We start from the raw sequence: 17,664 nt of genomic DNA on the forward strand, positions 1-17,664 counted from the left end.
GGGAAAAGCCCAATATAGCATCAGTACTCACTAAATGCAGCGTGGAACTTATTTTCTTTAGCTCTCAGGTTGTCTTTTGAGCCAGTTAGTTGTCTTATGAATACTTCATAGTCCTATTTGCTTTTTTGCAGGTTAGAATTGCACACATTTCAGATTCAGAAATAATATCTTTAAGAAAATAGTTTGATTTCATTACTTCTCTTAAGATTGAATGTAAAGCACATTAACTGTCAGTTAGTAGTTACTGATTATTAGTCTTTTTTTTTCTCTTCATAACATGTTATGGGGTGTAACACTTTCAGTGAAAACTGCACAAAGTATTTCTGTTTCATTTTCAGAACTCACGTTCCTTTGTTTTGCTTTTAATAAACTTTAAATTTGGGAATAGTTTTAGATTTATAGAAATATTACAGAAATAGTTAAAAAAAGTTCCCTTGTACCTGTACTCAGTTTTCTCTAATGTTAACATCTTTCATTACCTTTGTCAAAATTAATGAACCAGTTTTGATATATTGTTAACCTAGACTCCATACTTTGTTGTATTTCATTAGTTTTTCCCTAATGTCCTTTTTCTCTTCTAGGGTCTTATCTGGGCTGCCACTTTGGGTGCTTTGTTTTATGCAGAAAGTTTTGAATAATCCTAAATGCACTGCCTTGTCCTTGTCTGCATTAACCTGTGCATATACACCCTTCAACATTGAATCATTGATCTAGAATGCTGCATGAGTATCTTTAAAAATGATTGATTTTAGAAATGCTATAAAGACATACAAGGGGTTGTACTTTTCCCTCCTTTCTTGAGATCAGAGGTGTGCGTGAGATCAGGTGACTTGGAATGGTGCAGTTGTGGCTGCTGTTACTGATGAAAAGTCCATTTCCAACAGTAGTGGTATAGAATGTTGCTATTGCCCACTTCACTGATAGAGGAGGAGGTTGATATGTGATATTATTAACCATGCCTCTAATTCGTTTTATTCTGTGTAATGGTCAACTGCCCATAGAATAGAATAGTGTCTTCATAGATTGCGACCTGTGGAATTTTGATACTGGATGAAACCTTCAAGATCATTTAGTTAAAATCTTTTTGTTTTGGGTTCTGAGAAAACAGAAGCCTAGAAAAGTAAAGTGGCTTTCCTGAGGCTTCCTAATTCTCATATGCTCTTTTATTTAATTATCACAGCAGCAGTGGCATCTCAGAGGAGCCTCTGTCTTCTGTGTGGAGAGCGGGTGTCCAGTTTTCAATCGCATTGGGTCTTATTAAAGAGACATACTGCCGGGTAGCATAAGGAGTTTTCCCGTAACTAAATTACCTTTCATTCCTCAGTAAAAAAGGAAAATGGAGATTAGCTTTAAGGTTTAATGTTTGTAAATAACTTGCTCCTTTGTGATTTTTTTACATATGAAGTTGTTTCTTACAGTAATTTACTAAATGTTGTAGTTTTTTTTTTTGTTCCTCAGGGTCAGATTTTCTGTTACAGTATTTCTTGTTAGCAACTAACGTAAGACTGGAGTACCAAGTAGAAGGGTTTTTGTTTAGTTCTCCTCTCCTGGAGAAGGTGAAGTTTACGAATGTTGTTGAAGCCTGTTACCGAGTCTCCTTGTGACTGTTTCTGCTGCAGTTACTTGCACATTGGGCATGCGAAAGCCGCTCTCCTGAACCAGCACTACCAGGTCAACTTTAAAGGGAAACTGATCATGAGATTCGATGACACAAATCCTGAAAAAGAAAAGGAGGATTTTGAGAAGGTAATTAAAGGTGTAGCGATGACCCTTTGTTGGTAAAGTTAATTAAAATTAGAGGGTGACCTGATACCTTCATGGGTGAAAATAAATATTGTTCTCATAACTTTTTCTTTTGTTCTTCTATTAAAATATATATTTGTCTGAGACTTAAACCAAGAATTACTCAGTTCCCGTATGAAAAAACTTCAATTTATCTTTTTTTCTCTTCAACTATTATAAAGTTTATTTAAGTGCTACATTTTCTTATAAGTATCAGTTTCTTAAATGAATTGGTTCCTAGAGTCAGATTTCCTTTTTGTTATATAATTTTATAAATGAAGCGAACACTAAGTAGGTATTGGAAAATGTGATGGTTTCCTAGCCTCTTATATCATCTATTTAGAAGCACTAAATTTATTTATATTCAAAGAGAGGACGAATAATTGTCAGCATTGCCAATAATAATCAGCTTTTCCAGAATAAATGGAAAGCACCATGCGATCAGCTTTCTCAGCTGAAAACTTGGAGGCTAGTATAAAATTTCTCTCTCCCTCTCTCTCTTTTTTTTTTTCCTTTTTCTTTTCTGGTCTAATATCATACAACTTCCACAACCATTTTAAGGCACTGTAAGACTAATGGTGTATTATTACGTTTGTCCAAATGCAGTATCAAGGATTGAAAATACACAAGAAAATAACAAAAGATAAACTGATGATTATTTTGAATTCTTACTGCAGGTTATATTGGAGGATGTTGCAATGTTGCATATCAAACCAGATCAATTTACTTACACCTCGGATCATTTTGAAACTATAATGAAATATGCAGAGAAGCTAATTCAGGAAGGGAAGGCTTATGTCGATGATACTCCTGCTGAGCAGATGAAAGTGGAGCGTGAGCAGAGGATAGAATCCAAACATAGAGAAAACTGTAAGGCACATTTAGTGTTCTGTATTTTAATTGATATTCTTCTTGTATTCTGCTTCAGTAGAAAATTTCTTTTTCTATTGAAAGATGTTGGTTTGAAACACATTTGGGAATGTGTTTCATACATTAATTCATCTCTTAGAAATCTTTTCCCTTTCTCTGCCATCTTTACATTATTACTTATCAGCATCACAAGTGCATGTGAAGTGTGTGTGGTCTCAGCATCTCACTTGTTAGCTGTAGTCTTTTTTTTTTTTGTAGTCTTTTGCATTGCTGTTCAGCTCATGTGAATGATTTCTTCTGCAACTTTTTGTGATTCTCTCAATTTAAATATTTAGCCTTTCTAGTTAGAATGTTTGATAGTAATGTTAGCCATACCCAAATCTTCCTGGCAGCCTGTAAGTATGAAGATTCTATGTAAGACTCATGCTACCCTGTGCCTGAAATACCACTTGACAAAAAAAGTATGTCTTTGATATTACTTATCCCTGAGCTTCTGAGTCTGGTTATTTTTATTCTGTAATTATGTTGCAGAACATCTTGAGTGTCACATTTAGGAAGAATAGTAGTAAATTCAAATTGTTACGGCAGTCTGTCTTTCTCTCTCACCTCCCCATTTTACAGTTTCTTTACCTTTTCAAAAATAATTAGCAACTGGACTTTAGACCTAACTTGATTCTTTGAGAGTTGATAGTGTGTCCCTTGTATCTTCAGTAGTTTCTGCAGAAGAATCACTGTTTAACAGTTCTTTCTTACTCATACGAGGCATATGAGTCCTAATATAGATAAGACTTATATAGTCAGTGGGGATATATAGAGATTTTTTTTCCACCCCTGGGATAAACTTCTGTCACTCTCTGTTTTCTGTCATCTCTCATTTTTTTTTTCCAAATCTAAGAGCAGCCTGTTTTCCAGTGGAATGGCCAAAGGTGCTTTTGGGGAGCCCACTAGCTCAGGCTCTCGGCCCAAATTGTTTTCTTTGGATGGACATGGGCTGCAGCACCAACACCTGGGCTGGGTCAGACCAGCGTGTCCTCTGGGCATGAGGTGGCAAAGGAACAGAATGCTTCTGCTTCAGACACCCAGTGTTCAATTTGAGGAGGCCTGGCCAGTTGTGCCATGATGGGAACGTGGGAAAACTGGATAAGAGAAACCTTCAGGCCTCAGACATCCACTCTTAGCCTTCACTAGTACTATATTAGTGGAATATATTGACTTCTAAAATAGAGCATATTCAAATGTTTTGTGGGACTTCTTTATTAAAAACAAACATTTTCACTTGGTATCAGATACTGGAACCATTAAGTACTTTTCAACTAGTGGAGTGTGCTTATAATATAAAATCAGAATGGAAAATTTTGTATCAAATTAGAAGACTGTTAAAATAATTTGTTTTCAACCAGATTAGCAATGCTGATTAGGTAAACTGTAGTATAATTCATTTTATAGCTGTGGAGAAGAATCTGCAAATGTGGGAAGAAATGAAAAAAGGAAGCCAGTTTGGTCAGTCCTGTTGTTTACGAGCAAAAATTGACATGAGTAGTAACAATGGGTGCATGAGGGACCCGACACTTTATCGCTGCAAGATTCAGCCCCACCCGAGAACTGGAAATAAATACAAGTAGGTGTATTGCTTTCATTACGCTCAGTAGCTTCCTGTGCTTTTGCTTTGAGGCTCTCTGTAAACACGGGGTGGGAATTACTGCAGAGTAGTCAAGAGATCTGGATCTTTGTTCTTCATGGATTAAATGACCAGTAAAGCAGGTAGCCCAGCCTCTTGGGATGTTACTCACCTGTCAATTAAGGTTATACTAGGTTATTTTTAGGATGGTTTCCATCTATAAAGTTTCTTGAATCTGCCAAAAGTTGCTTTTTATGTATTGATTAGGTATACCATGGTGTGTATTTTTAGATGAAGACACTTCTTTTCCTGTTATAAACTTTGATTCTGCTAGGAGTAAGTTGATTCTTAAATGTGATAGAATTGAAAATTTAAAGAAATATGAACATTATAAAAAATATCATGTGTTTTTTCTACTTTCGGTTGATTTTCTGTGTGGGTTTTCAGGTTAACAGATTTTTTTTTTCCTTTAAATGCCCCTCACTCTGCTATTAATTTATATAATAACCATAGAATATATTTTCTTATGCTTTGAAGAAGCCTACTGCTTACAAATAGTGAATTGTAACTCTTGAAGAGATTGGTGACTATAAATGATTACCTGGTTTGCTAATGTGACTTTCTTTAAACTTGGGGGTGCAAATGTGTATGTAGATAAACGCTTCATGTTTATATGGGTGTGTGTGTGTGTTTATATGTCCTTCATTTTTAACAGGGTATTTACTCCTTGTTTTACTAAACAAATGCTCTGACTACATTTGGAAAAGTGTATTTGGATGTTCATTTTTAGTATCAAATAATCTCAAGCCATAGTGTAGTAGCATCTTAATAAAATTGTATCTTAAAAATTAGAAGGTATAATGCAGTGAGATACACCTTAAAAAATTCAAATGAAAATGGATGTTTTGTGTACATTTTTTAAGACAGAAATTGTTTTTACAACTGTTCCATCTTAAGGGGAATTATCTACTAATTTTCTTCTCTTTTACTTTGTCAGAGAAGGAAAAACACTGTTCTTGAATGCATTTAATTGTGAAGGTATTAAACCTAGAGATTTACTTGTGTGGAATTTAAGATACTGAAAAACTCAATTTCCTCAAAATTATTATTACTTTCCTTCCATGGTATACATTGGCTATTACAGAAATATGATTATAGAATTCACTACACCAATATCCAGTTGTTTTATAAATTGCAAATTAGTCTTATTGTTTGTTTGTTTGTTTGAATGTTGAGTAACTGATTCATTGTCCTCAAAGTCTGTTTTGATGTACTTTGAGTATTATGACTCATAACACCTGTTGTTTTAAGAAACTCTGATTTTGTAAAGGATTATGTTTTAGTATTGGTGCTTATAATGTCTAAGATGAAAAGGGTAAAATTCTTTACTGATTTTCAGAAATACTCTTTTTCTAGTGTTTATCCGACGTATGATTTTGCCTGCCCCATAGTTGACAGCATTGAAGGTGTTACACACGCCCTGAGAACAACAGAATACCATGACAGAGATGAGCAGTTTTACTGGATTATTGAAGCTTTAGGCATAAGAAAACCATTTATTTGGGAATACAGTCGGCTGAATCTCAACAACACAGTGCTGTCCAAAAGAAAACTCACGTGGTTTGTCAATGAAGGACTAGTAGATGGATGGTATGTTTGCTGTTATCTAGAATTGGGAGGCAGTAAGGACATGGTGTGTCACTAATTTTAAACTGCTTGGAGGTTTGGGGAGGATGAATAGGAGGGGTTGAAAGGGTATGCCTATTGGGTTTCTGGTCCTTGTCTTTCTTTTATCCAGTTTCTCAGGTATTCCCTTTTGTTTTAATGCTGCAAACATGGAGTGCCCATGTTTGGGACTAGACAAAGTTTGAAAAATCTCTGAATGAAATCTGTTCAGTTGAGTCACCATACTTACAAGCCTAAGAATATTTTTTTAACCTGAATTAACTAGAATGTGTGTATTTTTATTAGCATCATGTAATAGTGACACATATTAAGTATATATTGAATAATGTGTAATTTTAGATAATTACTCTGGAGCAGAATTTGATAAAGGGCAAGTTTACCTTGGGCCCCATTCAAAGGGTGTTATTGCAAACCTACTGAAAATTGCACATCTCTACAGAATATTAATTAACCAACATATATGTTTTTTACAACCCAGAAGACTTTATAAAGTGCATTTGGACATGAATGCCAGAATAACCATCTCTTATCTGTGTCTCACAGTCATATGTAGAATAGAGACTTGAATGTTAAATGAAAAGCAAATGAGAATGTTGTAATGCTTGGGTTTTCTGTATTTGAAGATGTCACCTATGTGTCCTTTTTCAAATGTGCTTTTACTGTTTGCAGTAGTACATTTATTTTACTTAGTAATAATTGACTAGTAATTAGTGTTCTGCCTAATTATTGTAACCAGCTCTTAGTTCAGATATTTAACAAACTGAATATAATATTCAGAAAGGTATTTTATACTCTCTGCACCTACATGTTAAAAACATCTCCTAGGCTCTTAAAACTTCCCTATTTCCCAGGGATGACCCACGGTTTCCTACAGTTCGTGGTGTGCTGAGAAGAGGGATGACAGTCGAAGGACTAAAACAGTTTATTGCTGCTCAGGTGAGTTATGGTTTCTTTTCCAGCTTCTCTGTTTGGATTTTTAAAAGGATTTAATATCCTTTTGGTCTTTATTCCTGTTCTTTCTGTTCCTTGCTTGTTCCTTAGAATGCAAAAGCAGAGTGTTTTTGAAAAAAATAAACACCAATAATAGTGGAAAGTTGAGGACGTCCTAAACTCCTCTGCTAGGGTTGGACAGGGGCAGCTGTGGTGTTTCTACCCAGTGAAGTGTATGACTGTTGACGCTTAACTGTTCAGGGTAACCAGATTGGCTTGTACACACTTAAGTTTTATATTCCAGTGGAAGTAAACTTGTAATTATTGATTGGGTTTATTTTCTAGCTTGCTTAACGTAAAATATTCTAGTTAATACTTCTTGCCCTTCAAGCCATTTTTTAAATTGTTTTTCTAGGGTTCTTCACGTTCAGTTGTGAACATGGAATGGGACAAAATTTGGGCATTTAACAAAAAGGTACATGTTTTGACTTTTGGTCCTCTTTTCTCTTGTCTAACTGCTAAATAATAGAATACGTGTAGAATTCATTAGTGTGCTCATAGTAGTGAAAACTTTGTATAGAATATTGTAATTTTGCAGATTTTCAGGAAAATGGAATGTTTTACTTTTTTAAACATGTAACGTGCATTAAGCTTATAAACTATACCAAACAAGTAACAATGATCAAAACAAACAAACTTGGGAGTATTAGGGAATGGTAATAGCTTTTTCCTTGAATCTTTTTTGAACACTTTGCATTTCATTTTTCTGCTTTCAAGCTGCGAGCTCTCTGTAAGAAGGTATTACTTAATGCTTTTATTTGCCTTACTTATTTAGCACATAGCTTTTAGCATATTACATGTTATAACTTGAGATGTTATATAGCTTTGAAGCACAATCACATTTATATAAGGGACTTGCTTATACAAACCCACTGAAAATGCATTATTCCTAGTTTAAAAAAACGTGTCCTCTAGTTTTCTTAGTGGCAAAGGGAAGACTTGGCTAACTCCATTCACCTGTTCCCTTGTGTACTTAGAGGACATAGTCTTAAAGATACATGTTTCGTTGAATAATATCAAAGGTTTGTTAATTATAATTCCTGTGTATTATTGAATCTAGCTTTAAGAAAAAAACTGTCTTGAATAAAAGTCAAATGAGGAATACTGCATATTGACCTTGTTAATTGGAAGCAGATGCTTAGACACTATAATAAGGCAAATCATTAAAGTGCCATGTTTTAAACTATGGTTTCTGTGATTGTGTTCTGTAAATTCTTTTTTTTTTTTAATTTGTATTGCTGCTTGATTGTGCTGATGCCTTGCTTCAAAAAATAGATGCTTGTCTCGCATGTGTCTTGAATTTATTTTCTTTAGTCTTTTGTGTTTAGTCAGTTTTTGGATACATAAGGGAATTATTAATTGGTTCTCTTTGTTGCTGCAGTTACTAATAAATACACTCGAAATTAACAGGCAAAGTTAACATTGGTATTTGTTACATTAATAACCCATGTACACTTGGGTTCAAATATGAGAAATACATTTCACTACAGGCCAATAATTCTGTAGGGTCTGTTAAGTGAACACCATATTCCCCTATCTTTCCTTCCATTTTCTTTCCTTAGATAAATCACATTCAGCTCTTTCAGACAATTTTTTTGGTATTAGTTGCCTGTATCTCTAAATGATGTGTGTGTTGCTACTTCTTGATTTTTGTTTGTTTGTTTGTTTTAGGCATCATCACAATGGAAGATGAAAATTTAGGTGGTCTGCTTTTTCTCATAACTTGTGGGCTTTCTTGTGGCTAATTGTTTCATTTTGTTTCCCTCATTTATTTCATTTTCTCATTCTGTCTTGGACTCTCCACAAGCTGTCTAAATTTTCTACCAGAATGTTCACACGCCTCAGGTATTTTTTCACCCTGGAGACTTCTCTGCCAGGGCCTTTGGGGCTGCGCACATCTGATCCAGATGAGAGAATTGCTAACTTCTGAAGCCCTGCCGTCTTCACAGGTCATTCTTCCTCCTCCTCCTGGAAATTCCCTGTGCTTTTGTTCTGAGCTGGGTCATCTGGTTCATGGGTCTTCCTTTTCTTTTTCTTGCCTTTTTGCTTTGCTGTACTGTATCCTCTGTAGCTCCCTGGGAAGGGGAGCATGGGATGAAGATTGTTGAGACGGTGTACAGGAACAGCTTCTTCACTTTGAAATTTCACAGTGATGTGCCTTGGGCTGGGTCTGTTTTCATTCCTATGCATTGGAAGAACATGTGGCTTCCAGACTGAAAACTCATTGCTTCAGTTCTGGGAAATTTTCTTGAAGTCTGTTTTTTTTTTTTTCTCTACTGTTTTGTCTGTCTTCTTTCTGAAATGTTTCTTGAGCACATGTTGGGCCTCTTGGACTATTTCTCTAGTTTCTTTTCTCTCTTATTTTCCATCTCATCTTTTGGCTCTCCTTTCTGGTAGATGTACTCAGCCCTGTCTTATCAGCTTCTGTTGAGCTTTTCATTCATGCTCTCTTATTTCCAAGATTTCTCTTTTGTGCTCTGAATTTTCAGAATAACTTCCTGTTCTATTTCATGGTTGTAATATTATCAAATGGCATTTTTTCCCCCATGTAACATCTCTTTCCTCCAGGTTGTTTATTTTGGTTTTTCTTTGATAATAAAGGCATTTCTCAGATACCTGGCTGGTGAGCCTTGGTTATCTGCTCATCTTTAACACATTGACTGAGAGAGGGTTAAAGAAGACTAGGCTTGTCAGCTGTACCCCTCTGTAAGGTAGTCTGGTGGGGCCAATTAGTTGAAAAGCCTCCATTCAGTAACTTTCTATCTTATCTCTTAGACTAGGCAGTTTTTCCAGAAGAATTTCTTTAAGCTGCCAGAAGTGTGAAGGCCTGACTGCCAGGGTTTTGGAGCTGACCAGGGGAAGACTCGAGCCTTGATACCTAATATTACACCTTTTCTTAATACCCTGGTCTTAGTGCAGAACCCTCACCTTCAGAGGAAGAGACTCTGGACTCTTTGGAGTAATTTGAAACCACTGATCCAAAGATTTTGAGAATTGTGTACAATTTTAGACTGAAAAAAACTTAAATTTTTTTTATTTTTGGCCATGCTATGTGACATACAGGATCTTAGTCTCCCACCCAGGGATGGAACCTGTATGCCCTGCATTGGGAGCATAGACTCCAGACTCCACTGGACTGCCAGGGAACTCCCAAGACTTTAAAATCTTCTAGTCAAGAATTCTCAAACTTGTCTGATCCTAATCATCCTGTGGAATGCTTGTTTAAAAACAAATTTCTAGACTTTACTTCAGATCATTAGAATCATAGTCCTTCAGGGTTAAGTGGCCTAAAAATCTGTGCCAACAGGCTTCCTTGATTGCTCAGTGGTAAAGAATCTGCCTGCTGACGCAGGAAACACGGGTTTGATCCCTGGTCTGGGAAGATCCCACACGTGTGGAGCAGCCAAGCTCCTGCGCCACAACTATTGAGGCCTTGCTCTAGAGGCTGAGATCCGCAACCACTGAAGCCTGCACGCCCCGGAGCCTGTGCCAGCAAGAAGAGAAGCCACTACAGTGAGAAGCCCATGCCCACAGCTAGAGAGCAGCCCCCGCTTGCTGCAAGCAGAGAGAAAGCCCGTGTGGCAACGAAGACCTGGCACAGCCAGTAAATAAATAAATAAAATTTAAAAAATTCTGTGCCAGCCGGTGCCCTAAGTGATCATTGTTATTCAAGTGTGAGAAACTGTCTTCTGCTCTCTTTGTCAGTTTGAGGGAACTGAACTGCACTGAACTGAAGTAAGTTTCTCAGGTTGGGTCAGCTAGATTTAACATCTTTAAAAGGAGAAATTGTATCTTACTGGCGTAAGTAACTGAACTGAGTAGTCACAAATTAAATCTGTGATCATTCTAACTCAGTAGACGCTGCAGGAAGGAACCCCTTAACCAACAAGGATGACTTTAAAACCTCAGGGAAGGACACAATGAAACAGTTTAGGAGGAGGCTGATGCTGATTTAGTACTGGCATGAAATGTTAATATAAGCAGGTAAGGAGTAGCAATCAAGGTGAAGTTAGATGGCTTTTCAGACTTTTCTTTCTGACCCTCTGCACATGGTTTCTTCTCTAAGTATATCAGAGTTTTACAGAGAAGCAGAAAAATGCTCTCAAAGCAATCAACAATAGCACAATACCAGCCAAACAATAGCAACAACAAAAAACCCAATATAAACCCAAACAAACAGAACCAGGTTTAATTAGCCATACCACTATTTCCTGCATCCTTCTAATGGGAAAAAAGTGACTGTTACTACTTTAGTTATCTATTTGACTTGTCATGTGCTTCTGTCTACATTTTTCCTGCAAATGCTTTCTCTAAATACTGCTGTTGTGATTGGTCATCATGGATAGTTTTAAATTGAATAGAGAAGTGAGAAAAATACACCAGATCCAGAAGGGGATGCTGCTCCTGTTTTGGTGGTAGAGGAAGTTAGAATGTAATGGTTACCACCATTCATTCATTTCACCTGGGAATACGTATCCATTTCGTGTAAGTTCCAGGCCCTTGCTAGGTACTGGAAACACAGTGGTCCCTATATATATGTGTGTGTGTGTGTATATATATATAGCATGCAGACCAGGAGAAATACCGCGTTTACTTTTAATCTATAAAATTGCCTTATTATAGTGACCTAATGCTATTTGCTTTTGATGGTGGTGTGTTGCCTAACACTGCTTATAGAAAATATCTCTATTCCTTCACAACAGTCTTCTCTAACAATACAAAATGGAGTATCACATTTACCTGTAGGATTGCTATATCACCCCACAAGATAATTTTGCTTTCAAATACCAGAGTTAAAAAATTATTTTCAAAATATTTCTTCTCATATTATGCTTTAACTATTGGTTTCTTTTCACTTGTCGGTAGTTTTTCTTGGAGAGGAACTCTAAATTCTTCAGGTAGTCTTTGCTTATGATTATTGTTTTTTTCCCTACTTGACTGCTTAAACATTAGATAACAGTTAGCAGGTAAACCAAAAATTAGTAAATGCAGTAACAAAGAATACCAGTTAGTAGTCCTGTGCTATTACTTATTTTATTGATGAAGTTTTTAAAAAATTTGTGACTTGTTTTAACACAAGGATGCCTTTGTTGCAGGTTATTGACCCAGTGGCTCCACGATACGTTGCATTACTGAAGAAAGAGGTGGTCCCAGTGAACATCCCCGAGGCCCAGGAGGAGATGAAGGAAGTTGCCAAACACCCGAAGGTCTCTGTCCAGTTTCACCAGTGATGTCCTATCTGTTAAAAAGGGCGCAGGATAATCATGGGGAAAGTGTGCTGAGGTGGCAGTAGCGTGACTTGGGGATAATTTCTATCCAGCATCATTTGTCAGGATTTCACACTAATTTTTAAGTTTTCTTCAAATTTTTTATACAATTTTTAAAGGTTGCTTTCTGTTTATGGGCTTCCTTGGTGTCTCAGATGGTAAAAAAAATCTGCCTGCAAGGCAGGAGACCTGAGTTCGATCTTTGGGTTGGGATGATCCCCTGGAGGAGGGAATGGCTACCCACTCCAGCATTCTTGCCTGGAGAATCCCCATGGACAGAGGAGCCTGGTGGGCTACAGTCCATAGGGTCGCAAAGAGTCGGACACGACTGAGTGACTAACACTTTTTGTTTACAGTTACTGCAGGATGGCTGTATTCCCCTGTTGTGCATCCTTGAGCCTCTCCTACGCCTGTTAGTTTGTATCTCTCACTCCCTCACCCCTGTATCATCCTGCCCCTGCCTATTCTCCACTGGTAACCACTAGTTTGCTGTCTGTGTCTGTGAGTCTGCTTTGTTGTTGTTGTTGTTGTTGTTGTTATATTCACTAGTTTGTTCTGTTTTTTAGATTCCCCATAGAAGTAATATCACACAGTGTATCACTTTACTTTACTTTGTTTTTATCTGACTGACTTTGCTGAGCGTGATGCCCCTCATGTCCATCCATGTTGCTGCAGATGACAAAATCTTCTCTTTTTTATGACTGAATAGTATTCCTCTGTGTGTGTGTGTGTGTGTGTGTGTGTGTGTGTGTGTATACACACCACATTTTCTTAACCATGTATCTGTTGATGGGCATTTAGGTTGCTTCCATTTCTCTGCAATTGTAAGTGATGCTGCTGTGCACATTGGGGTTCATGTATCTTTTTGAGTTAGTGTTTTGGGTTTTTTGGGATATACCCAGGAGTGGAATTGCTGAGTCATATGGTAGTTCTATGTTTAGTTTTTGAGAACCCTCCATACTGTTTTCCACAGTGGCCGTACCAATTTACATTCCCATCAGCAGTGTGCAAAGGTTCTCTTTTTTCCACATACTCACCAACATTTGCTGTTTGTGTTCTTTTTTTGATGATCGCCATTCTCAAAGGTGTGAGGTGATGTCTCATTGTGGTTTTAATTTGTATTTCCCTGATGATTAGTGATATTGAGCATCTTTTCATATACCTGTTGGCCGTTTGCATTTTCTCTTTGGCACAACATCTGTTTGCTTCTTCTGTCCATTTTTAAATTGGCATTTTTGTTTTCTTGATGTTGGACTGTATGGGCTATTTGAGAATTTGACGCTAAGTGAAAAGTAAATGATTTTGTGGATTTCTTACTGAGGAAGTTTATTCTAGTAGTAGTATTAATACTGTCCATAGCACATCATGCAGAACTGTTACACTCAGTTGGTGCCTATTTTTTATTTTGTAGAAATAGCACATTAGTGTATAATAAGAATTTATTTCTTCCTGGAGATTTTACATAATCCCTGCTCTTATCTCTGTGTGAAAGCTGAAGATACATTTTTTATTAACTGGGTTGCTCACTGTTGCCTTTGCCTTTAAGCCAAAACATTTGACCTAGTAGTATTGAATCAGAGCTGTGTGCAGAGTCTGTCACACAGCCATTGGCTTTGATTTTGAAAACATCAGTGAAGTGAAAATGATACCTATTTGTCTAAATTGTGACTATAAATCTTAAATACAAGTAGCAGACAGTTTGTCTTAGATAAGCCATGGTTGTTGTCTCACATGGTCATGACTGCTAGGTTGATAATCTTGAAGCAAAAATAGATACTTTTTTTCCAGTTTTGTGAGTTGTCTATAAATATCCTTGTTATATAATGAAGCTTATATCCGTGGACTAACTCAGTCGTGTACTAATCTACCTATAACTATGCTATGCTCAGAGACTAACTCACATACAAGAGAATGTACTTCATTGTTGCTGTTTAGTCGCTCAGTTGTGTCCAGCTCTTTGGGATCTCGTGGACTGTGGCCCCCAGGCTCCTCTGTCCATGGGATTTCCCAGGCGAGCATACTGGAGTGGGTTGCCATTTCCTTCTCCAGGGGATATGCTTCATGAAGAGCTATAAATGTTCTGAGTTGTGGCTTTGTGATTGCCTTTCTCTGTATGACATTAGCTTCTTTTAATTTTGAAGACTTTGTTTAGTGATACGCCTAATAAGATTTGGGGAATGTGTGTCTCTCTGTGTGATTGATTTGGCTTTACCTTTGCCTTTTTTTTTATCTGATTGGTTCAACCAGGTGAATGGTGGTTCCTGATATGTCATATCGCCCACTACAGTTAGCTTAAATGTGAAGCCAACTTAATGTTTTAAAATCGAAACAGTGATAATAAAGCTTTTAAGGGTGCTTATTTGTTAAAATGGTAGTTATAGTCAGATAGCTTAGTTAATAGTTAAAGAATACGTAATAATAAAGAATAGGTAATAGTTAAGTAATTGATTAGGAAGCACTGATGACTGTACCACCCAGTTTGACCTGTGGAATTTTCATTATCATTTTCCTCACAAAATGTTCTATATTTAGCCTGTCTGTATTCTGTTCTGAGCCCAGCATAGCATAAGTTGTTGCAGCATACTGATTTTCCTCAAGGACATTGGTTCATTCAATGAACAGTTATTAAATACTGGTTATTTAAGATTTATTCGAAGGATTTTGTTATACTTCTTGATTTTGCTCAAACAAGAATCTGAAATTTAACCAATGTAGCATTCTTTTTATTCTGCATGTCTCTTTTCTTCATATAATACATACTGAAATGGCAGAAAGTGTATTTTTCTTACATGTATACTGCTGTCCTTAAAATTTGTCTCTAAAACGTGAAACGTCTATTGTTTCCTGCTAGGATGACATCTGTTCCTATAGTGTTGTACAGCCACTGATGAGAAATGACTTTTATTTTCCCCTTTGCTGCAAAAGCAGTGAGATTTTGAGTCTAGCTGAGCAGATTCTGGTTGGAGGGACACAGAAAAGTACTGCTTCAGCCCTAAAAACAAAGAATGAGTGTTTTAGGCTGGAAGTAATCTTGGGGCAGACCACCTCATCTGACTCGATTACATTATTGTGCAGGCATCTGCCCCAGGGTCATTTAACTGGGAATCAGATTGATACAGAGGACTTCTGTTTGTGTGAAGAAATAAAATGAATGAATATAAATTTGCATATTGAGTTCAGTAGTTGAATGTTTCAACCAACACACTGTCTCTTTTTTTTTATCAATCAGAATCCTGATGTTGGCTTGAAGCCTGTGTGGTATAGTTCTAAGGTTTTCATCGAAGGGGCTGATGCAGAGACATTGTCAGAGGGTGAGATGGTTACATTTATAAACTGGGGCAACATCAACATTACTAAAATACACAAGTAAGAACTTTTTGTTTGTTTTCAGATAAATATGGGAGAGAAGTCTGTGATGTTTATTGATTTATTGAAAATTACCTAATTCAGACCCATTCATGATGCTGGCTGTTAAATCTCCCCATGCATAGATGCTGCAAATTTTGGACACATTAAATTTTTTTCCCCATATATGTTTCAGTATATTTATAGAGTATCAGGGTATCTTTTGCTTGTGATGTTGGAAATGACTTCCGTGCTTAGTCACTCAGTCGTGTCCAGTTCTTTGCAACTCTGTAGACTATAGCCCTCCAGGCTTCTCTGTCCATGGGGATTCCCCAGGCAAGAATACTGGAGTGGGTTATTATGCCCTCCTCCAGGGAGTCTTACCAACCCAGGGATCAAACCCAGGTCTCCTGAATTGCAGGCAGATTCTTTACCATCTGAGCCGCCAGGGAAGCCTGAAAATGACTACATGTAGATATAAAAAATAGTTCTACTATTTTGGGCCCCCCTTTTATTATTTAATTCTCAGTATACAATTGCATGATGGGAGAGATCCTTGGGACAGAATTTGTATTATAGCATTCTTTATCCTAAAATCTACTTTAAATTTATTTAGCTTGCCAGTTATTATAGTGGGACATAGTATGTTAAGATTAATTTAGTAGACTGAAACCTCAGTTGTCCCGTCATTACATATATTTCAAGTCATTGCTAAATGTTTTGAAAACAGTATTTTGGCTTTTTTAATGCTTACTTCAGGTGACTTTAAGATTCCTAAACATGTTCATGTTCTTTATTAGATGTATGTGGGTTTGGCACATACTACTATCTTGATAGCAGGGGTTATATTTTATTCATCTCTTAACTAGTTTGTGTCTGGTACCTACCAGAAACTCAGAAAGTGATTGAAATTTTTCCAAAGAAAATTCCGTATTTACTATAGGCAGAGAACAAAATAATGCACTTTTGACAGTGAAGGTTTATTTTCTTAAACTACTTTTCAATCTTATTTTTAGAAGTGCAGAAGGCAAAATTGTCTCTCTCGATGCAAAATTGAATTTAGAGAACAAAGACTACAAGAAAACCACTAAGATCACTTGGCTTGCAGAGACCGAACATGCTCTTCCTGTCCCAGCAATCTGTGTCACTTACGAGCACTTGATCACGAAGCCCGTGCTGGGAAAAGATGAGGACTTTAAGCAGTATGTCAACAAAAACAGTAAGGTAGCCTCCTAAAAGAAACCCTATTTCATCTCCCTCTGTGTTATATTTTCTTTAGAATTAAAAACAAAAAATATTATTTATTTACTCTTGGCTGTCCTTGGTCTTCATTGCTCTGAGGGCTTTTCTCTAGTTGCAGTGCGTGTGAGTGGGGCTGCTCTGTAGTCGCGGTACGTGGGCTTCTCGTTGCGGTGGCTTCTCTTGTGGAGCATGGCCCTGGGGCACGCAGGCTTCAGTAGTTGTGGGACGTGGCCTAAGTAGTTGCGGCTCCCAGGCGCTAGACTCAGTAGCTGTGGTACATGGGCTTAGTTGCTCCAGGGCATGTGTAATCTTCTGGACCAAGAATTGCTCTTGTGTCTGCTGCATTGGCAGGCAGGTTCTTATCCACTGTACCACCAGGAAAAAGCCCAGTGCTCTGATAATTTTAAGACAGTGTATTTTGGCCTAATATCATCTTTACAGCATGAAGAACTAATGCTGGGGGATCCCTGCCTTAAGGATTTGAAAAAAGGAGACATTATACAACTCCAGAGAAGAGGCTTCTTCATATGTGATCAACCTTATGAACCCGTTAGGTAAATAATGTAACCAGACATTTAAATGAAAATGCTTTAAGTTCTTAGAGTAAATAATATTTCAGAAGATGAAGTGCCACTAAAATAATGTACCTGACATTATTCCCTGTTCCTGTTTCGTTACTCTGTATTTTTTTAGACTTTATTATAACAAGTGTTAACATTGAAATAGCATAATATTAACAACTTTTACTTCTAAAACTAAACCATCTTATAATACATCTTCATGTGGTCCAAGTAACAAGAAAAAATTTCAGTGTTATCTTTGGATTAAATTATAACTTAACTACCTTTTCTTTATTGTGTATTT

The 17,664-nt window shown here is 36.9% G+C and overlaps 1 protein-coding gene across 7 annotated transcripts in view; it reads left to right on the top strand.

The window, feature by feature from the left end:
- The window catches only part of EPRS1 (glutamyl-prolyl-tRNA synthetase 1), a 64,680-nt gene that overhangs the window by 13,627 nt on the left and 33,389 nt on the right, over window positions 1-17,664 (top strand). For 4 of the 7 annotated variants that reach the window (XM_086342748.1, XM_086342750.1, XM_086342744.1 and 1 more), the window contains exons 7-16: window positions 1,620-1,746; window positions 2,460-2,652; window positions 4,099-4,270; window positions 5,687-5,920; window positions 6,808-6,892; window positions 7,302-7,361; window positions 12,043-12,153; window positions 15,443-15,579; window positions 16,575-16,782; window positions 17,242-17,354. In XM_086342748.1, the coding sequence (XP_086198874.1) occupies window positions 1,620-1,746; window positions 2,460-2,652; window positions 4,099-4,270; window positions 5,687-5,920; window positions 6,808-6,892; window positions 7,302-7,361; window positions 12,043-12,153; window positions 15,443-15,579; window positions 16,575-16,782; window positions 17,242-17,354 (1,440 nt within the window). Of the gene's footprint in view, window positions 1-1,619; window positions 1,747-2,459; window positions 2,653-4,098; window positions 4,271-5,686; window positions 5,921-6,807; window positions 6,893-7,301; window positions 7,362-7,663; window positions 7,685-12,042; window positions 12,154-15,442; window positions 15,580-16,574; window positions 16,783-17,241; window positions 17,355-17,664 lie in introns of all 7 variants that reach the window. The other 3 variants (XM_086342747.1, XM_086342743.1, XM_086342745.1) reach the window with 1 other exon arrangement.

This window comes from Bos grunniens, chromosome 16 (genome assembly GCF_055505025.1).
Source record: "Bos grunniens cultivar Pamir isolate PY7600 chromosome 16, Bosgru_T2T1.0, whole genome shotgun sequence".
Lineage (NCBI taxonomy): Eukaryota > Metazoa > Chordata > Mammalia > Artiodactyla > Bovidae > Bos > Bos grunniens.